The sequence below is a fragment of the Zingiber officinale genome, unplaced genomic scaffold (assembly GCF_018446385.1).
Source record: "Zingiber officinale cultivar Zhangliang unplaced genomic scaffold, Zo_v1.1 ctg134, whole genome shotgun sequence".
Lineage (NCBI taxonomy): Eukaryota > Viridiplantae > Streptophyta > Magnoliopsida > Zingiberales > Zingiberaceae > Zingiber > Zingiber officinale.
The window spans coordinates 542452-564361 of NW_024589830.1; the positions used below are offsets into that span (position 1 = coordinate 542452).

Consider the following 21910-nt stretch of genomic DNA (forward strand, 5'->3'; position numbering starts at 1 on the left):
GTGAGAATCTTGAGTGCTCAAAACTCTCCAAAAGTTTACATGATAATATGCATTCCAATAACTCTAATCTGGCCATCTCAATCTGTTAATACTTGTTTTAGTCTTTCAGAAGGTCAAATATAATCATTGAATTCTAGCTATTTGATTGAATTTCATTTTTAATCAACTGCTTAAGTCTCCAATTGATTAAAATAATATTGAAGTAGTTGTTTTATAAAAATATTGTTTAAAAAATTTACGTCCAAGCTAGTTGTTAAAAAAAGGAACTATTTTCTAATTTTTTTAATAAGGCATCTTTAATTTTGATTAAGTCATTTATTTTGTAAAAATTAATAAAATAATAAAATCTAAAAAGTGATTCCAAAACTAATAAAATTAATGATTTAAAAATAATACAATACAATATATAAAGAAGTGATACAAATGAATATAGTTATATTTTAAATTAAGTGTAGATGTAATTTTATTTTATTTATAGTTTATATTCTGTAATTTCTGTAAATTGTTGTAACCGTTTGATTAATTTTATATAAATTTGTGCATTATATAAATATTACAAACGGTTTATGAATGGCTAAGCTTATGGATTTGGCAAGTAAAAATAAAATTGTAAGAAATTTACAGCGGAATGATTACTCACATTCACTTCGTTTTTCTTGTCAGGAATGGAAACATTTTGTCGTTTTTGGGCTTTTCCCTCTGTCCATCGGCGACGACAACTCTTAAAATTAGGGCTCGCGGCTCAGCTCGATCGCGATTTTCTTGATCGTCATCATCTTCACCTACCTCACTCTCGCTCCTCCTAGTTCGGTTCTTGGTTTTGCCGGCGCCAATCTTGGAAAGAATGGTTTAGGGTTTGGTTAAGCGTCGGAATCCGCCGCGGATCTGGTCGATAAGGCTAACCTGGAAGTAGGTTTAGAGGGGGGTCTTCAACGTGCTGGTTGGAAGAAGGATGGAGCCGAAGAACTGCCAGATGAGGCTTGAGGTTCCGGACGCCGCGTTGGAGTTAGTGCTGGGTTACATGGACGACCCGCTCGATAGGGAGGCGGTCTCGTTGGTATGCCAGCGGTGGTACAACATCGACGCCCGGTCGCGGAAGCAGGTGACGATTGCCATCTGTTACTCCACAAGCCCCGATCGGCTCCGCCGTAGGTTCCCCAACCTGGAGTCGCTAAAGCTCAAAGGCAAGCCCCGCGCTGCCATGTTCAACCTCATCCCAGAAGAGTGGGGTGGCTATGCTGGTCCGTGGGTTCGTGGCCTCGCCGAGTCCCTTAGTTGCCTCAAGTCCGTCCACTTTCGCCGTATGATCATTGAGGACGAGAACATTGATGTGCTGGTTAGGGCTAGAGGGGACAAGCTCAAGTCGATTAAGATTGACAAGTGCTCAGGATTCTCAACAAACGGCCTCATGACCATTGCCCGTTCTTGCAAGTAACCATTTACTTCACTTGAATGAACTGTTCTTAATTGCTTCTTTTAATCTTTGCTCCTTTTGGCCTATCTTTTCTTGCTATATAATTTTTTGGCTATCACTGAGAGTTTTTTTTTTTTTTTGAATGAACTGTTTTTTTTCTCACTGAGGGTTAAAGGTATGGTATTTTGTAAAATAAATATCACCAAGGACAAATTTAACCTTATTTTTTTTGTTTATTCTAAAAACTTGAACTTATGAAAACTTCTTGACTAAAGCAATTTAGTATAAGGATCCAATAATGCCTCCTGTACTCTTCATTCCTATACTTGCTGCAAATTTTTTTTTTTTTGTTGTGAAAAGAGCCCCTCCAAATGGTTTAGTGAAGATGTCAACCTTTTGTCCATTGGTCCTGTAATATTCAACGTGAACAACACTTTCATTCACAAGCTCCCTTAAGAAATCGTGTCAAATTCAGATAGATTTTGTTTGTCCATGAAGAACTAAATCCTTCAAAATTAAAATTGTTGAAATGTTGTCATAGAATAGGATTGTTGAACCTTCTTAAACATGCTTGAGATTCTCCAAAATATTATGCAACTAAAGTAAATGATATCTTAAAAAAATTGTATTTAGCTTCTATGATAGAGAGTGCAATAGTAGGTTGGTTTTTTGAATCATACTATTGCTCCACTTGCAAGATTAAAAACACAATTCACACTAAGCTAAAGTTTCTCAGTGACAGGGTAGACAACGATATTAAGTGGCACATTGCCTAATAGAAAGCATCATAGCCAAGAGTCTTTTCACATATCAAAGAATTCTTTTTTGTTGCCTCCCAATGGTTAGAGAATGGTTTTTTTGGGTAAAACTATGCTTACTAAACTTACAACACACATAATGTCTATTAAGTATAATAAGTTTCCAACCAAACTTTAAAACATGATTGAGTTAATCAACTTCCCTTCAATGTTTGTTTCAATTTCAATCCTGTAATAAGCATTCTCCATTCTATATAAATATTTTAAATCTCTTTTGCATAACTCTTTTGAGCGATGAGAATTCCATACTTGGATCTAAGAACTTTAATTCCAAGGAAATGGTGTAATTCATCCAAATCAATCCTCTCGAATTGAGAGTTTTAAATCATTTAGTATCTTCAAATCATTACTAAAATAAGATCAACACAAGGACTTACAAAAGGTAACAAGGTGAAGATTATTCAAGATTGAAAATAAATTCAGATTGGTGCATTCATAATGAAAGGTAACAATGTGAGGAATATTCAAGATTGGCATGCAGATAATAAATTGAAGATTTAATTTTTATTGTGTGGTAATTAGCATTTTTTTATTTTAGTAATATAGAAGAATAATTATAATCCCAATTAAAATTAGTAGATTTTTATTTAGAATATTTATCTTCACATTTGTTGTAGAATTGAGTCTATAAAAAAAAAAATAAAACTCCTTTATTTTTATCATCTTTGCAATAATATAATTTTCAATTTAATTTCTCCATGTGAGATTTACCTATTGGTGAAATAATTTTTTTTCACTTTATCAATTTTGTACCAAGATCTCGAGTGGTTCAATTTCGATAATGTCTATTCCCTTTAATGCATGTTCTTTGTGGAAGTTAAGAGGATTTGATTCAAAGTCACACATTTTGACTTGCTTAAAAATCAATGGCATAGTTGTGTATGTTTTTGTTACTGTTCTTCAGTCATATTTGGAATTACAAATGGGTTGGAATCATGGTGTACAAATGTTTGCTACTCGTAGATTGTAAAGATCAGTGTAATTATTTAGCCACTATGTACAAGTAACAATTAAACAAACAAAATATACAAAAAGTTGGCAGACCTAAGCATATTTCATTTGGTACAGCTAATTTGATTAATTATCTGGTGAAAGGAATCCAAGGCTTCTTTTACAATGCAAATCACTACAACTTTGATTAATTTGCTCTCTCCTATAATGATTTTCCTATAAGTTTATCTGTTTCAGCCTATCCATGAATACTGGTTCTCACTTGTAACATGCAGAAACATGACAACATTATTCTTGGAAGAAAGCTCAATTGCTGACAATAATAGTAATGACAATAGATGGATTCGAGTTCTTGCTCTTAACAACTGTGTGTTGGAGGCGTTGAACTTTTACATGACAGAACTCAAAGTTACACCGCAAGACCTTGAGCTACTTGCCAGGAATTGCAAATCATTATCTTCTTTGAAAATCAGTGAATGTGATATCTCTTTTCTAATCCATTTTTTCCAAGAAGCAACGTTACTAGAAGAATTTGGTGGGGGATCATTTAATGATCAGGTTGGAGAGATCAACATGTATCAAACAGTTAGATTTCCTCCAAAGCTGTGTTGCGTTGGCCTTATGTATATGGGTACAAATGAAATGCACTTATTATTTCCATTTGCTACTTCGCTCAAGAAGCTGGACTTGCAGTATACATTTCTCCAGACTGAGGATCACTGTCAGCTGATCCAACGCTGTCCAAATTTAGAGGTTCTAGAGGTAAAGGCTGTCTGTCTATAATCTTTCATTGTGATTCACCCATGCACTTGTCCGTTATCCAAAACTCTAATTTACAATCTTAACTGATATCAGGTTAGGGATGTGATTGGAGATAGAGGGTTAGAAGTCGTGGCCCAGACATGTAAGAAACTGAAAAGACTCAGAATTGAGCGAGGTGATGATGAACAAGGCCTGGAGGACGAGCAGGGTCGAGTCACACAAGTTGGTCTATCCATGCTAGCTCAAGGATGTCCTGAGCTAGAGTACTTGGCAGTATATGTCTCTGATATAACAAATGCAGCCCTTGAAGCTCTCGGCACTTTCAGCAAAAACCTCTGTGATTTCCGGCTTGTTCTGCTTGACAGAGAAAAGAAAATAACAGATCTACCGCTTGATAATGGTGTCCGGTCTCTGCTCAGAGGTTGCACAAAGCTCAAGAGGTTTGCTCTCTACCTTAGACCCGGTGGACTGTCGGATTTAGGTCTTGCTTATATTGGAGAGTACAGCGGCAATGTCCGCTGGATACTGATGGGCAATGTTGGTGATTCTGACATCGGATTGCTGAGGTTTTCGAGAGGATGCCCGCGCTTGCAAAAGCTTGAGCTAAGGAGCTGTTGTTTCAGCGAGCGTGCTTTGGCTATTGCAGCTCAGCAACTGCCTTCTTTGAGGTACTTGTGGGTGCAAGGGTACGGGGCATCTCAGAATGGCGCTAGTTTTTTGTCAATGGCACATCGGTTCTGGAATATAGAATTAATTCCTCCAAGCCAGGATACTGCTTCCGATGAAGTGGAAGATAGGCGTGGAGAAGCGCAGATACTTGCCTACTACTCCCTAGTCGGTCGGAGAAATGATTGCCCAGAATCTGTGATCCCACTCCTGGCATGAATTGATTGTACGTACTTAAGCTTTTATTTTTTGTTTCTGTTCAGTTGTCATATTTCCCCCCTCTTTCCCTTTGATCTTTGTATTGGTCGCGAGGGAAATACATGCATCTCATCTCAGCATAACAATTTGGGTAGTTAATCTGATGTTCTACTTTCTTTGACCTTCACTTTTGTTTGATCCGAAGAATTAAATGCAACTGCATCCACCTTTACACTAGTAAGTTCCATAACGAAGGACAAGTTCGGTTTGATCGTCCGCATATGAATGGTCAAGTTTCCTTGAAGAAGAGGAAAGGATCACAGGAGCAGAACATGGATTCAGAGCATAGTCATGGTCGTGCTGCTGGCTTAGTGGGTTGGATTTGGCATCTTCGCAAGGGCTGTGGCGGCGCGCATGTCGTGCTGTATACATGCGCAAGCGATTACTTGCCATGCCATCTAATGGCACCGGGTGGGAAAGCACCGAATGCGTGGACGTCTAAAGACGATGGGTATGAAGGAGTGATGAGATTTTGGACGGATGAGAGTGGGTGCATATGGATGTTGGATGAATACTACTTTTTATGATTGAATTTTAGATGTCTATATGTTCTCATATACGCATTCAGTTCGTAAGGACTATTTTTAACTAGTGCATATGAATCTTGTATGTCTTTTAACTTGATGAGCTTAATTTGACTATTTTTACATAGTGCATATGAATCTTATATATATCGAGGGCGCTGAGATGAGCCTATTCATCTTTTATCATCTTGTCGAACTTTTTAACTTGATGAGCTAATCATAGAGATTGAATGCTCGAGTGTTAATGGAGTTAATGCACAAGGGCATGATGTGTGATTTGAGGTGTGATCTTGATTAAGCCTAGTAACCAAACAATGTAGAGAAAGCTGGTCTATTGGGGCAATTGGTTAAAAATGTCATTTGATACAAGTGTTAAATAATTATCAACCACAAAACTACTCGTATAGAAATATCTGAAACCTTTAAAATGCTTATCAATTACGAAGAGTAATTTTTTTTCATTAGTGAGTCACGGAAACATATTGAGCGACCTTACAACCTCACAGGTATAAAAGCAGGAGGCGAAGGTTTGCTGCCTAGACTTGATAAACAGTTCACAAGACTATGAAATACTTCAACGACCAAGTCCCATGCTACCTGTTAAACTAAACTGCCACAACCAAAAGAGGCAAAGAACAGACTCCTGGATTATTTTTACCGTCGCGAACTAGATACATGAACAGCAGCAACTCTCTGACAGATCTGTCACAATAAAGAGTACAAGACATTACAATATGTGATATTAACCAAAGCAGTATGGAGGTACTAAACCTCAAGATATCTTCAAAAAAGTCCCATTATTATAATGGTGATAAAGGTTCTAACTCAGACCTTATCTACTTATGCATGATTCTGAATTTGAGACAAGCAGAGATAACCTCCAAGTGACAGATTCACAGATAATTTTTGGCTTCCATCACTTAGATTACCTTCCTCCTTGCATGCAGTGTGGTTGATTTGCTTTTGCCTTTGATCTAAAATTAGCAGCATCACACTCTAAATTGACTAAAAGGAGAATGGATGGCTCCCTAATGATACGAAAGGAACCTTCTGTACCCCCTAATTGGTATGAAGAGGAAGATATTATTCCTTCACCATGTGAAAGTTTGTGCTTGAACATTAGAAGGAAGCTAGGAAGAGAGAAAACCTCTCTCAAGCGACCCACACAATACACAAACCATATTTCTAAAGCCTTGATAAAGGTTGGTATGAGCCAACTTGAGCCATACCCACAGCTAAATAACCTTGCTTTCTCTCAGAGTACAGCACAAGAAGTTCCATTGGGGTTCAACCCTTCACACAACAATGTGCTACCATAACAAGTATGAATAGTACACCACATAACATAAACTGATAAGCGATATACTTCCAAGCAATAATAGAATGATAGCAGTAGTTCCCTATTGTAGGCATGGATTAAGGCGGTTAAAGAAGTCAAAGCCGACCACACTCGTTGCTCCCAGCCTGGATTTAGCTATCAACTAATTCTTCACTGAGACACATTACCAAACCCAAGTGTGTGTGTATATATATATATATAAACCAAAGTAACTCCTGATTAAAAAGGAAGGCCGCCAATTAGCATCTTGTCAAAATCCTGACTAACTTTCACAAGTAGAAATCATTTTCAAAACATGAAAAAAAAAACCTAAAGGACAGAGAACAACATGGGTAATGTTTAAAGAAGGCAAAACTAAGGGAGGGGCAGCACTTTCTTCTGCAGTCTGAAACAATATAGTCAACAATATAACGACAAAGCTCAGTCCAGATGTAGTGGTAACAACTAAGCATAGAAGACACAAAAGAATAAAATCACATCAAAATATAAATTAATTTTTGTTCCAGATCATTTGCACATGAGAAATAGTAATGAGCTAAAATGATGGCAAATATTTTGCAAGTATCAAATAGAAGGAAATGGATGAAGGAAAAACCCATAGTTCAAAGTACCTTCTTTAAATATTGAGTGAGAGCATACTCATTGAGTTGGTACTTTAATAGTACAGAGAACCTGATAAATGAGTTAAACAGAAATCCAATTTAATAGTGGATTTTTGAATGCAAGAGATTCAAGACAACGCCAATTCACTTGAAGAATACCTTGCCACCATTCACCACGATTGGCAGCATCAGAGTCATTTGGATTCTCCCCATTGCCATCTTTATACTGAGACAATTCAAAGGCAAAGATTCATGTCGTCACAACATTGTCCTTCCTAATTTTTGCAATTTAGTGCGTCACTTACAGTTTTTGGTGATCCAGAAACTTGAGTGGATGCTGAACTGTCATAGAAATCACGACCACCATAGTGCACAGAAGAGCTAAAATAGGCAGATTCTTCGTATGGATTTGGAGCTACAGGTTCTCCATCTTTGTTCCGCATCATTTGTTTCTTAGCTGGATTGCTCTGAGATTTACCACCTACAGAAGGATAATTTGATAAATCGTCTTTCAACCTAAATTCTAATCCATCAGAAATTCAGAACCAAACAAATCCTCATGAAACCTTGTGTCATGGAATTAAGACTTCAGCGTCGCTTAAATGATAGGAAGATGATAGTGTGATCTCAAAGATTTTACTTGAACAGTTCCAAGATACAAAGTTCAATTAAACTGATCGAAAGCCCTAATTGAAATGAAGGACTAGAACAAGCCTACTCATTCAACGACCTGGTGCTACGCCCTGAGCGTTCCCAGCCTGTCCATCCATCTTTGGCTTGCTCAACGTCCAGTACAAGTCGCTCTGTGAAGAATCTTTACCCACCACCTACAACGCCATTTCGGAAGTCACAAGGAAAAAAAATACATTTTGAAGATTCAACGACAGAGAAAAGGGAATCAAAATGACGAGAAAGCGACACGACCATCGAATGATCGACATGCAAGAATCTAATTTCAAAACCCTAAAATTTAATCCAAATTCCGCGCTCCCCCAACCAACCAATCAATCAATCAATCCACGAAATCAAAAAGGGAAAACCTTGACGTACCGCGGACGCAGGGGGGAAGACGGTGCTAAAGTAGCCAGGCGACGAGGAGGACTCAACATCCTTACCCGCGGGGAAGAGCTCGTCGGCGACCGACCATGAAGACGGCTTCTTTCCTCCACCTTCCATCCGATCTTCACCCTAATATTGTCGCTACGATGCGTGCCCCCTCCGGATCGACCGAGCAGAGGTATAAATAGACAGGGGAGGAACACGTGAAGAGAGCCGATAAGGTTTTAAAGCGAAGTGGGGAAGGAGATGCAATGGCGGCGGCACTGCTGCTGCTTCGATCAGGCGCTGTGTCGGCCTCAAAGCCGCCCAGGTGGCCGCATTAATACCCTACTCGATCCTTCAATCTCTCTGCGAGGAAATCTTTGCCGATCTCTTTCCATGTCGATCTATCCATGACTAATTAGAAAGGAATGGATTTCGATCGTGATCCGATTTTATATTTTTGATCTCCGTCCTTATTTATTATATTCATTCTTATTCCATCACATTTTTAATTTTTATTTCCATTTTTATATCCATGAAAAATCAGATATCCATTCTCTTACCATAAAACGTCATTATTCCATAAAAACATAATAAATTAATATCATATTAAAAATATATAATTAAATAAAATAGACCTACTCCTAATTTAACCATATTCAAAATAATTAATAAGTTTTAAAATATAAATACAGAACCTTCTCTCAAATTAGTAGGAAATTAATATCACTATGATTAATCTCAGTGTTTTGAAATTAAATTACATTTAAATGAAAAAAAAACCAATTGCTTTGATTATTTTTTTAGAACCCTAAAAAGTTTTTTTTCCCAAAATAAAATATTGAAATCACAAGAGGTTATTTATTATTGAATTTTAGTTCTATAGATTAACATTATTTCAAATCTAAATTTAATAAAGTTTTGACTTGGTTTGATTATTTAAATTTTATGAAATCTATGTATTTGCAAAATCGTAAATTATTATATTTTAATTTGCATGATCAATTTCTTAAAATATTGTATAGGAAAGCATTGCAAAAAAAGATAATGCATTTCAGTAATAAAATTCTTTATACAGTGTCCATTTAATTTGTTTTATTGTTGGTAAGATATTTAAATTTGAACATTTTGAATAAATGCAATTTACTTTTACTTTATTTGATCATTTAATTTAATTAAAACATTTAAAATGATGGACCCAGAATTGTTATTGGTTAATGATAAGGGCCCCACAGTTCTACTCCGCATCACTCTCCGAGATGTTAACAACGGGCAAATGGAAACAGTCGAGAAAGTCTAGTTAAAAAGGTCAAAAACAGCGAGAAAAGGCGAAGAAGAATACGAACATACTCGAGAAAATTGATTAGATTTCGGCGTTGCGGCAGAGGCGACGACGTGAGCGAGGGTTTCCCGTTTAGGGTTTCGAATCTCGTTTCCAGGCGAGGTTGTCGATGCACGCCGGAGCTTTCCGGCTTCGCTCTAGGGGTTCGAGGCGCGCACGCGAGGTGGGGGGAGATGCATACGGACGCGCGGGTGGGGGTTGTGGTGGAGGACAGCAGACAGAGAGCTCTCTCGTCTGGCCACGGAGGTGGTGGTGTTGGTGATGGGAAGCAAATGTACTCCACGCAGCAGAAGAGCCAAACACCGAAGCAGCGCTTGCAGCACCAGCCGCAGATCGGAACGGCGGAGCACCTTATAGCTGGTGGCGTCGCTGGTGCTGTCAGCAAGACGTGTACGGCTCCTCTTGCTCGCCTTACTATTCTTTTCCAGGTATCCTTATTCTTCGCCTCCTCTAGCCTTTGAATTGAAAGAAATTATTCTTCATTCTTTTTACGTTCTCATGGTCTATTGATCCTTGGAATTTTCTTCTATTGGAACCCTCCTGCAACTCGCAAATACTTGGCGTTAATTACTTTCTGTTCTAGGATTCGAAGAAGCTTTATAGAATATATTATAAGCTGGGTTTTGGGGGGCGACAATGGAATCTGACGTTTCAATTTTTCCACCTATAATAGATTGATTAGCATAAATAATCATTGTCTCTGAGAACTCATAACATTGAAATTGTATTTTGTTGCCGCTACATACTTGTCAGCATAAAGAATTGCAAAAATATAGTTAATCCAGAGCTTCATTGAAGTTTTATCAGGAGCATTATTAACACAAGTACCACTTTGGAAGCTTAAAACACAACTTGGTATCCTAAAAGGGAGTTTGGCAGGCGCATCTGTTTTTGTTGCTTATACTGTTTTAGAGATTTTAGCCATTCGATGACTTTCTCCCTTTATCATGTATCACTGAATTTGGTTCGAGCTATTAAGTAATTGATCTATGATATCAACTAGATTTTTAAAAATAGTGTATTCTTTGAATTAATTTGCATTTATTTAGATAATTATCTAACTTACAAAGTCAATGTGTGTACTCCAATTTTTAATTTGGAGTGCAAAGATGCTGTCACTTCATTTTCTTTTTTATATGTCATGGCTTTTATTATGGGTTGCCACATTTAGGTCCAAGGAATGCACGCTGATGTAGCCACTCTGAAGAATGCAAGCATATGGAGGGAGGCTTCTCGAATTGTTTCTGAAGAAGGTCTTCGAGCATTTTGGAAAGGGAATTTGGTGACAATTGCTCACCGTTTACCATATTCTTCTCTAAATTTTTATACTTATGAGCGATACAAGGGTGTAAGTTGGAAATTTCAATAGAGATAGTATGTTAATTTTCTATAGCATCAGTCTTGTATTTCTATTCTCTAAATTAATTATTTTTGCAGTTGTTGCAAATGATTCCTGGGTTAGATAAGCGTAGAGATAATGTTGCTGCAGATGTTTGTGTAAGATTGTTTGCTGGTGGTTTGGCTGGAATAACAGCTGCGTCAGCTACATATCCATTGGATCTTGTGAGGACACGTCTTGCAGCTCAGGTAACAGCATACTTTTTTTTATATAATAACAAGCGGTATTCTATCTTTTACTCTTTATGGATAACAAAATCTTATTTGAAGCTCTTAACTTTGACATATCCAAAATTTAAAAGCATATAGATGGTGTGAAAATGGAATGAATTATAATAATCTGTTGATTTCACTGTAATTCAATTATAAACTGAATCTTTCATTTATATAATTTCGGGATTTGTGTTGTTGTAGATGTAATTGTATTATATTTAAATTTACGATATTTTTCATTTATGATTCTGACTGTTAATTTTAGCTGTATAGTTATGACTGTGATGATAGTTTGATTAGGTAATTGCAGGATTAGTTGATTCATAACATTTTATATCTCCTAATCATTTGCAGACGCGTACTATGTATTACAGGGGCATGTCACATGCTTTGTATACAATCTGCAGAGATGAGGGCATGCGAGGCTTATACAAGGGAATTGGAGCAACATTATTGGTTAATTTCCTATTAACCTTTATAATGTTATTAAAATTTAGTTATGTTCTGGATTCCTAATGGCCATTGTTGGATTGCAGGGTGTTGGACCTAGCATAGCAATTAGCTTTTCAGTTTATGAAACTTTGAGATCCTGCTGGCAAGTTGAAAGGTTAGTCATTTTTTGTGATTTGTGCTGGTGGTTTCTTTCTATATAAAATATGTTTTTTATTTTATAATATTTATTTATGTATCAGGCCACATGATTCTCCTGTATTGGTTAGCTTGGCTTGTGGAAGTCTTTCTGGTATAGCGTCATCTACAGGTATGTTACTAACAAACATATTATTATGCTACCCAAATAGAGGTTAATCTGTTTGACATAAAATAGTTATTGTGGAAAACACAATTTAGATTCCTAATCTATCAATTATAGGATTGCTGTGAACTAAATGAGCCGCTAGTTCTTAAGAAGTGTCATGCATATAGAATTATTAGTTTCGAGGAAGTGAATTATTAGTCTCAAGGAAGTCACAGAAAGAATGTGCAGGGAGAAAATGTGTATATACTTAACAATTCCAGCTTGGTTATTTTTTATGGATCACTCTGATATAACATGTTGTTTGGGGTGTCTGTCATATTTCCTCTTAGTTATCTTAGGTCTTTATTTTGATCAGCATAATTAGGAAAAAATGTTGCCTTTAAGTTGGTTCAACATTGTCAGACAATGTGGAAGTGGGTGATGAAGTTAATTGACACAATACCATCTTCATGCCTCAAACGTGATGAAGCTGACTCTGATACCTCTTCATGCAGTACAACTGTGTGCCTCAATTGACAATTTTGCTGTGCAATAGAAGGAGAGGAAGGAACAAGAGAATTTTATTTAATGATTCAAAATTTTTCTTGATCAATAGTTTCAATTATCTTATATATTTGCTTTTACCACCTTGGTAATAAACCTACTCTATTTGAAAAGGTTAACTAAATAAAATAGCAGTAGGTCTGGGCACAAACCAAGAAAAGGTTCAAGCTTTGAACTGGTTTGTTTATTTTTCACCTGTAAATCTTAATATGAAATCCAGTCGGCTTCAAAATAAGCAGTATTTTGAGGAAAACAGCCACTGTAATAATTCTTGAGGGGGCTATAATTGATGAAGTCACAGAAGTGGTTAGTGCATGGACATTTAGTAGAGATAGCTCATGTAAAGAAATTAGATTCATAAGTGAACCAGCTGATATTTGTTTGTGGATGTTTTGAGCAGAATGTCCAATATTTGATGCTTGTGTTGACAGCTTGCCATTTGCGTCATCCATTTTTTGTTGTGAAATTGTAAAAATATGTTCTACCTATAGTTTAGGAACCTCGAGATAAGATCTTGTTGGTCCCACAATATGTGGAATTGGGTTATGTTTGTGTTTCAAGTAAAATAATAATAATAATAATTTTTTAGATTATATGATAATTTATTGGTTTTTTTACTAATTCTGGCAGACCTGATAAATATTGCACTGAGTCTCATGAGACTGGACTAATATAGTATCTATAAAGAATCCATATATTGTTCAATTCATTCAATACATATGGGTTACAATCAATGATACTAAAACTTTGGAGGTCCTCCCTCCCTCATGAGATTACTGATCAAGGCATACTGTCGTGAGATTGCTGGGATCTACAGTCCCTGCTCATCTTGCGTCAGTAATTCAATGAGTTGATGTCTAAGAATCAATTATTCTGTCATGCCCTTACTAGTAATTTGCAGAATTGCCTAGTTGAATTTGCTTCTGTATAATATAGTGCACAAATTTGTGTGCCCCCATGGTGTTCTAGTGTGTTATGTGCGAACACTGAACTGATGCAATGGAACAGTGCAACTTGACTTGAAATATGTGCTAATTTCATGATTGTTTTGCTGATGATTCTTTGCAGTTTCAAGCATTGTTTATGCATTGCACTCGGTACATTTTTAGGAAGGAGAATGCATGAACCTTTGTGCCTCATGTCATGTGACTGTGTTCTTTGGACAGAATAAGAATTCAGGTTGTTAGCCACACTTTCCTTATGTTTTTCTGCAGCAACATTTCCGCTGGATCTTGTGAGACGGAGAATGCAGTTGGAAGGGGCAGGTGGAAGGGCACATGTTTATACTTCTGGCTTGATTGGGACATTCAGGCATATAGTTCGGATCGAAGGAATTCGAGGTTTATATCGAGGTATCCTGCCTGAGTACTTCAAAGTTGTACCCAGTGTAGGAATTGTTTTCATGACCTATGAAACTTTGAAAATGATCTTGTCAAGGAGATCAACAGCTGAATAATGCACTGAACATTGCCATATGCCTGTGGCACTGATGCTACTGACTCATTTTTTCAGTTCCATTGGTACAAGATAAAATAGTTTTCATCACAAAGGCATCACATGATGGTGAGTTTTGCTGTTGACGCCATGAAGGTTTTTGATGTACATATATTATTTTTTTGTTCAAGTGCAAGTACAAGTCAGGTTACTGATTACAGTTTCATGGGTTTTCATAAGCCTTGGTACCATGCAGAACGGCTTATAAAGAAATGGAGTTCTCCTCTTTATTTGTTGATATGTACAATTTTGATTCATCAATTGCACTGAGTAATCAGGCAACGTTCTCCGTCCTTTTTTTATTTTTTAGCTGAAAGATGATTCTGCTGCAATTGTGTGTCAAGTGATAAAATTACATGTATTATCCTCAATACAGCCAGGGATGGAGCTCAAGACATGTTTTTGGGCGCGCTATAGCATCAGATAGTGGATCTGGTGTATCCCTTTTGCTTTAACTTCTGGAGGCCTTGTGATCACCAATTGATTTGTTTCAACAGTGAAGTTAGATACCTAACAATTTGTTCATTGTAATTGGTTGGTCACATGGCGACACTCATATAATATAATAGGGATTCAATTTGCTTATTCATGATTTTAATTGGTGAATAATTGTGTACCTATATCATTCTTTGTTATCAGTCGTCACCTTGATTAGCCAGTACTGGTTTTAATTTATTAGATATGAATCTGAATGCTTGACTTGCATTTATGGTAATAAGTAAGAATAAAGATAATATAAATTGGGAAGTAACGTGTTGAACTCCACCAAATATTTTAAATATTTTTGTGACTAGTTCTAAAAAAGCAGAAATTTTCCAGTACCCTCTTCTGCATGACATAGATTATATTATCCCATACTCTCTGTATGAAAACATGGACTGTTTGGTATATGAAAGACATGAAATATCTAGCTATATTTGCAAGCCATAATTAACATTGCAAGAGCCAACCGATATCTGTTTGCATAACCCTGATCGGTTAGTAACTAATTTCTCTGTATCTGCAGCACATCCGAATACAGGAACGAACTATATGATTAAGTGTTTTGCTTAGGATTAAGATATGGTTGCCGAAAGCTTTAAGATGAAAGTACTTTGAATTAACTATTCGAGAAGGTGCCGTTCAAGCTAAGCTATAAGAAACCTAATAATAGAATGCCTTCTCCATCACATCTTTATTTAAACTTGAATGATTTTTAAAAACACTGACTTTAGGTGGCAGTGGAAGGCGGCTGCTTCGTATGATAATTACGTGCTACCTAATTAAACATTATCATTGAATTTGGAGAAATTTTCATTTTTGTCCTCAAAGCTTTTTCCGTCTTTCGAAATACCGACATTGTTTTGAAATTATTATTTTACGCACCTCTTATAATTTTTATCTATTAATTATTGAAATGCCATGTCTATTGTTTTACTGTGCAAAATTGCAGAAGTGTATGGTAGATTCGTTTTTTTTTAAAAAAAAAAAAACTATAGTTTTAAAATTTTCAAAATTTAGAGTCAACATTGGTCCCAAAGTCTCTCGATTTCACTAATTTTCTAAAAAAAAAAAGATTCGGAATTGGTTGAGGCAGTAAAATGATGACTAATGAGTAGGTAGAGTTTGACGCAGCCGGTGGATAAAGTCTCGATTTTTAATTAAAGTATTGTGGTTGATAGGTGGTGCCCAAGAAAGTCTCGATTTTTAATTCCTATTTGGCATTAAATTAAGTGCTAATTAGATGGAGCAGGAAGTCAATTGTTCAAATAGAGTGGGTGTGGATGTCATCGAAAGTCATCACCTAAAAGTGCCAAGTTATGATCAATGGACTCTCACATCACTTCCAAATTCCAATCCGTTTAGAAAATATGCATATCCTTAGATATTCATTTCCTTTTTTTGTTTGATAAATTGCCAATAATATTATTTAACTAAGAGATGTTTAAATTGGTCAATAAAAACACAACTCTTAGGACTGAAAATATAAGGAAATTGCCAAACGCCCATTGCATCATAACAAACAAACTCTTGAACGGCAGCCGTGCTCAGTAGTAGCCATTCACAACGCGTCCTCCGTCGATCACAATGACTTGTCCGGTGACGTAGGACGCCGCCGGCAAGCAAAGGAACGCCACCACCGGAGCCACGTCCTCCGGCACTCCCAGCCTCCCCAGCGGCACGTGCGCTGCCTCCCTCTCCACGAACTCCTTGTTGTCGAACGCCTGTCGATCGCCCCAAACTCATCAAGCCAAACAATTCGACGCGAGACGAAAACTAAAACTAAATTTCACAGTTAGGCTTACCGGCTTCATCAGCGGTGTCTCCACGGCGCCGGGGGCGACGCTGTTCACGCGAATGTTGTCCTTGGCCCACTCGCAAGCAAAGCTCCTCGCAAGCTGATTCAGCGCACCTAAAAATATCGCCAGGTCAGTTAGAATTTCCATTCGATGATGATTCAATTCTTTTTCTAGATCTAACAATCTCTAGTTTTTTTTTTCAAAAAAAAAAAAAAATCATTTCTGTAAAAGTAAAACCTTTGGTGATGCCGTAGATGGAGAGGTACTCGAGAGCGACGATGCCGGAGATGGAGGAGTTGAAGACGATGCTGCCTCTCCCGGAAGCCTTGAGCAGAGGGTGAGCCAACTGGCAGACGTGGAAAGCCGCTTCGACGTTGGTCGTCATGATGAATTTGAAGTCGTCCGCCGTGCACAGCGTCGCCGGCTTCGGGTACCCTGTTCCCGCATTGTTCACCTGCGATGAATTAGGGCAATCAAGAGAAGAGAAGGAGAGGAGATCAAAATTGAGGAGAAGTCATATAGATATATACGAGGATGTTTAGCTTTCCGTCGAAGACGGCCTTGACATCCTGTAGCAGGCGCTCCCGGTCAGCCGGCGAGGACACGTCGCAGACGGTGCCGGTGATCTTGAAGCCCTTCTTCTCCCAGTCCTGCAGGCACTTGTTGAGCTCGGCTTCGTTTCTGGAGCAGGTGTGGACTGCGGCTCCCAGTCCGGCCAGCTCTTCGACGATGGAGAATCTACGAACAGAAATTAAAAAGACGCATGACGATCGAGGTGCGATCGAATCGAGAATAATTAATTAATTAAATCGGTTGCAAAAGACGTATGGATAAAATTACCCGATTCCTTTGGTGCCGCCGGTGACGAGAGCCGTGGATCCGGCGAGAGACCATCTGTTTGATAAAATGCCGTTGTGGGAAGCCGCCATGATTCTGGATCTGTGGGAGCTCAACCCTAAGGACTCTGTTTACTAGTTACTAGCTAGCTTGCTAGAGATGATGGATGAGTGGCGAAGATGGAAGAAACAGATTTGGTTTAATAGAGGACGGAGGATGGGAAGTCAGAGTTGCGTTATTGGTGTGGGTGGGGGAGTTGGTGGGGGATTGGCGAAGGAGACATCTTTTTCTTTGTTTAGTTTTCATATATATTTTTCATATACGGACGGCTGGAGATGCGCCAACTCGATCCATTATTGCACGTCTTTAATTTGTCAGTAGATCATTTCATTTATTTCTCAGTTGGTTGGAGGAATAAAGAATATATATATATAAATGTTAGCCTGCGGTGTTTATGTTACGGTATTGGTGCAGTTTAGTCCACGTATATTTCTGATCGGTCTCTGGACTGATCAGGGAACCTCCTGATCGGTCTACAAACCGATCAGGGAAACTCCTGATCGGTCTGTAGATCGATCAGAAAATGATCTGATCGGTCTGCAGACCGATCAGGAAGGCAACCGCACCAAAACCGTAAAAAATGTACTGCAGGCTAATAGAAATGATTTACACGGAAAAAATTTAATAGGACTTGCGTTTGTATTGACTTTTTTTTTTATTTATTTATTGTGGATATCTTGGTTTTTATGTTATAGTTTTTTTAGAATTGTTTTTGCAGATATATAATAAGATTCACAGCATAATGGGTACGTAAAGGTTAGTCCATGAACTAATATTATTGAATTAATGTTTGTTCAGATGTATCTATCCTTATCGTTCATTTTCCTTGTACGTTGAATCAGGGGACGTTTGAATGCGTTCTTGTATTCACTTCTAACAACAATATATATTCACTTTTCTTTCTGCTTTAATTTGGCTATTGACTTGCATGAGCCTCCTCATTCACACTGATTTACTTTTTATATATAGCTTGATTCAATCATAATTTGTTACAATCCCTTCATAAATTCATCAATTCCTAAATTATAATTTATATCAAGATGGATAATCGAAGGCCTCCCAAAGTCATCTGAAGGCCATCGGCGATGGACAAATAGTCAAGTTGTCGGACGTTAAGGAGGATGACCTTCGACCACTCATCCCGATTCAAATTATAATAAATCCAAAGAAAAGATCTGATAACAAAGTGCAGTCAGGCATTCAATTTTACTATTGTCCTTATTTGATATTATATATGGCAAGTCCGTTTAGGCATCACCAAAAATTTGGAAGGATAGCTAGTCACAAGGTTAATTTATTTCATTCTTCGAATAAAAAACAAAATAAATAGACATTTTCAAAATATAATTTATTTCCTTTCTCCACTCCTCTCTCCTTCCAAAACAAACGCGAAATAAAAGGAAACTGTGCGATCGTCGTAATCAAATTTGATTTCTACATTCATATATTCCTTTATTCGACAACACAAGCATCCAATACCTTTATTCATATTTCTAATACAAGTAACTACTTGAGATTTTCTTTTCATAAAGACAAGCATGCATCGATGAGTTTTCCACATTGAGATTATTTTATTGACATATAAAAAATATTATCTTTGGAAATTAAAATTATATATAAAAAAATAGACTTCTAGAAATTAATTGCTATTTATTGATTTGTTTTTTTTTTTAGCTTATCCATTTATTTCCAATCAATAGGAATAGGGATATGTAAAACTCCTTTTTCAAGTTGCATGCATCAATTAAATTAACTTGAGTCTAGTCATTTCCCAATGATAAATAGTACGATGCAATGCAACAACCAAAATAATGAACTGTTTGCAATCAATAGGAATAGGAACCTGTTTGCACTTGTGCTTACCTAAACTTGCAAGATTAAGTGTGAATGAATATGCAGCTACAATGTGGAAGAAAAACACTTTCATATTTAGATTACCAAGATGGAAACTAATGAACTGTCTATTCCTTAAATTCTTGTTTCAATAAATCAAAGAATTCAGAATAGAGGTTGCGGCACCATGCCTCATTTTCTAACTTCTCAAAAATATTTGCAGCATGGAAGAATAATCACTTCAAGAAGATATGTATCCTCCAACATCTTAGTGTAATAAAGTCTGACACATATTCATTGCCACTGTTGAACTTAAGTTAAAATTTTAATGAACAAATCCAAAGAATGGTAAAGTATGAACATTCCATATCCATCATGACCAGAATCACAACAATATTTGTCAATTTCGATCATCCTTCATTAGGGTTGTAAATAAATCAAACGTTTGTGAACAAACTTGATGTTCGACTTGGTAAGAACTTGTTTATGTTCATTCAATATACACAAAATTGATTAAACAAACAAGCTTGAATACATATGTGTTCAACTCGTTAACGTTCATGAACAATGTTCACAACTCATATTTATTAATAAAATTCTTTTAAATATGCTAAATAAATAATAAAATAAATAAATAAATTTAAATTATCAAACTCAATAACCAATCAAACAATTAAAAGTTTCAAACAATCAAACATGTTTAAATTGAGAGCTCGATAATATCTAAATGAATCAAGCTCGAATCAAGCTCAAGTCAAGCTTGAATTGAGAGCTTAATAACATCTAAATAAATCAAGCTCAAGCCAAGTTTCAAACAAGCTCAAACTCATAAAAAATAAACCAAATCAAGGTTGAACACTCATTTCAAAAGCTTGGTTCATTTTAAGCTCGGCTCGATTACCTTATCAAACAAGCTTGAACATCCCAAAGCTCGGCTCGGCTTGTTTACAACCCTATCCTTCGCAGGCATCTTATAATTCCGAAAGAACAATTGGGTAGTCTAAATCTTATCATTTAAAAGACAGCATGCATGCAGAATTCAAGAATGACAAAGCATGATAGCACAATCATCACAAATTACAAGATCATATGTCCATTTAGAGACAGTTTTTGAAGTTTTAGCACAATATAACATCTCAAACATATAATTTGAAGTCTTAAGAGTTAAAACATTACAAAAGCAAACCACAACTACTGTTTTTATAGCATAAGAAAACCCTACTGACCGAATTATTTGTCCATCGTGCTTGTGCCTGGCACTCTTATCTTCGCTTGATTTCCTCCCACCATGCACATTTCAGAACCATCACTCCTCTGCTTTCTGTGTCAATCATGGTGCCTACGAGACTTCTTCCGGAATTTGGCTTTGTCACTATCGCCATCATCAGAATCATGATGCCCCCGTTTGTGATGGTGTCGGTGTCGTCTATCAGATTCATCTTCAGAGTCATCAGATTCATCCCTCTTCCGGTGGCTCTTGCTCCTCTTTTTATCCCTCCTACTCCTCTCGCTGTGCCTGTGCCTGTGCCCATGCCTGTCCTCTTCCACATCATCGTCCGAGCCCCTACGTTTCCTCCTCTTCTGTGTCTTCTCGTCCTCTTCGTCACTATCAGATTCATCACTATCATCAGACCTCTTCCTCCTGCTCCGCTTCCCGGACCTCCCTCTGTGCCGATGGCTCACCTTCTCCCCTTTAGAATCATTCGCTCTCTGGCGGTCGGTGCTCTTCTTTGACTTTTTGCCGAATCTTGCGGCAATGATCTTCTCAATCTCTGGATCCACATCAGAGTCCGAGCTGTCAGTCTCCTCTTCTTCGTCTTCATCGTCCTCCTCGCTGCTTTCCGGCTTGAGTCCGTTTGACTTCTTGATCTGCTCGAAGACAGCGGTAGCAGCAGCCTGGAGGGCGGCGTCGTTCTTGTCCTTGTCGGGATCCTTGGCGCTGAGGAAGTTGCGACACTGGAAGGTAAGATGGCCGACGCGGCCGCACTTCTTGCAGGCGCCACGGGCCTCGTTGGAGCCGGAACCGGTGACGCGTGCGAGGGCGAGGAGACCTTGGAAACTAGCGTAGGCGTTTTCCGAGGATGCCGCGGCGCCATCCTCTCCGGGGAGGGCGGATCCCTTGTCGGCGTCCTTGTTGGTGGGTGCGTAGGGATCGTAGCCGATCGCACTCTGCCAGATGCCGTGAGTCTGCAGGGCTGCGCTACTATGCACCCGGTTGTTCGCCGGCATGCGAACGCGGCCCGCCGTCGCCGGCATCTTGTTCGAAGAGGATTGGGGAGCCTAGGGTTTCTTCTTCGAGATTGGGGATTTCCGACGTTTGGGAAAGGGAATGGAATTGGATTGCGATTCGATTATATATATTGATATTCCTCTTATTTATTATATTCTTTTTTATCCCATCATATTTTTAATTTTTATTTCCATGTTCGTTGAATCGTATATTAGGAATTGGATATCCATCGCTATATCATAAAATATTACTATTTTTTATTTTTAAAATATATGAGTTGAAATATTAAATATTTAAAATTATGATTAAAATAATTTTTATCGACTAAGAGTTATTTCTATTCATAATTTTATTTTTTATCAAATTAAATTTAGTCAATAATTTTTATTTTTATTTTTAATTTTACTAATAATTTTTTATTTTTTATAGGTTAAATTTAAATTTGTTTGTTTTTAATTTTTTACTCGTTAAAATTGGATTTGATAAAATAATTTATTTTTATTGTTTGTTTGGTTTTTTAATTAAAATTTCGTTTATTTGTTTTAGATT

General features: G+C 37.3%; 5 protein-coding genes across 7 annotated transcripts; 2 read left to right on the top strand and 3 right to left on the bottom strand.

Moving 5' to 3' along the window:
* The first annotated feature begins 665 nt into the window (after positions 1 to 665).
* LOC122036174 (coronatine-insensitive protein homolog 1a-like) lies at positions 666 to 5479 on the top strand. Of its 2 annotated transcripts, XM_042595422.1 has the most exons (4): positions 666 to 1431; positions 3459 to 3945; positions 4039 to 4837; positions 5015 to 5479. In XM_042595422.1, exons 1-3 carry the CDS (start codon positions 953 to 955, stop codon positions 4828 to 4830), a joined length of 1758 nt encoding a protein of 585 aa, XP_042451356.1. In that variant the 5' UTR covers positions 666 to 952; the 3' UTR covers positions 4831 to 4837; positions 5015 to 5479. The 2 variants fall into 2 exon arrangements, with proteins under 2 accessions (XP_042451356.1, XP_042451355.1); XM_042595421.1 differs by lacking the exon at positions 5015 to 5479 and having other exon boundaries at positions 667 to 1431; positions 4039 to 4996.
* Positions 5480 to 5817: 338 nt separating this feature from the next.
* On the bottom strand, positions 5818 to 8821 carry LOC122036202. Its single transcript, XM_042595460.1, has 6 exons — positions 8385 to 8821; positions 8065 to 8161; positions 7640 to 7815; positions 7494 to 7560; positions 7344 to 7404; positions 5818 to 6095 (listed from the first exon to the last, which is right to left on the bottom strand). Exons 1-5 carry the CDS (start codon positions 8508 to 8510, stop codon positions 7388 to 7390), a joined length of 483 nt encoding a protein of 160 aa, XP_042451394.1. The 5' UTR covers positions 8511 to 8821; the 3' UTR covers positions 5818 to 6095; positions 7344 to 7387.
* An 872-nt stretch (positions 8822 to 9693) lies between these two features.
* LOC122036201 (mitochondrial substrate carrier family protein B-like) lies at positions 9694 to 14416 on the top strand. 2 transcript variants are annotated; one of them, XM_042595458.1, is made up of 7 exons: positions 9694 to 10145; positions 10889 to 11065; positions 11155 to 11304; positions 11683 to 11784; positions 11865 to 11935; positions 12021 to 12088; positions 13843 to 14416. In XM_042595458.1, exons 1-7 carry the CDS (start codon positions 9891 to 9893, stop codon positions 14082 to 14084), a joined length of 1065 nt encoding a protein of 354 aa, XP_042451392.1. In that variant the 5' UTR covers positions 9694 to 9890; the 3' UTR covers positions 14085 to 14416. The 2 variants fall into 2 exon arrangements, with proteins under 2 accessions (XP_042451392.1, XP_042451393.1); XM_042595459.1 differs by lacking the exon at positions 13843 to 14416 and adding an exon at positions 13697 to 13824.
* Positions 14417 to 16027: 1611 nt separating this feature from the next.
* On the bottom strand, positions 16028 to 17436 carry LOC122036200 (noroxomaritidine/norcraugsodine reductase-like). The gene is made up of 5 exons (XM_042595457.1): positions 17242 to 17436; positions 16932 to 17139; positions 16639 to 16855; positions 16408 to 16514; positions 16028 to 16326 (listed from the first exon to the last, which is right to left on the bottom strand). Exons 1-5 carry the CDS (start codon positions 17328 to 17330, stop codon positions 16150 to 16152), a joined length of 798 nt encoding a protein of 265 aa, XP_042451391.1. The 5' UTR covers positions 17331 to 17436; the 3' UTR covers positions 16028 to 16149.
* Positions 17437 to 20201: 2765 nt separating this feature from the next.
* LOC122036177 (CAX-interacting protein 4-like) lies at positions 20202 to 21469 on the bottom strand. The gene has a single exon (XM_042595427.1). It carries the CDS (start codon positions 21385 to 21387, stop codon positions 20458 to 20460), a length of 930 nt encoding a protein of 309 aa, XP_042451361.1. The 5' UTR covers positions 21388 to 21469; the 3' UTR covers positions 20202 to 20457.
* Positions 21470 to 21910: the final 441 nt, after the last annotated feature.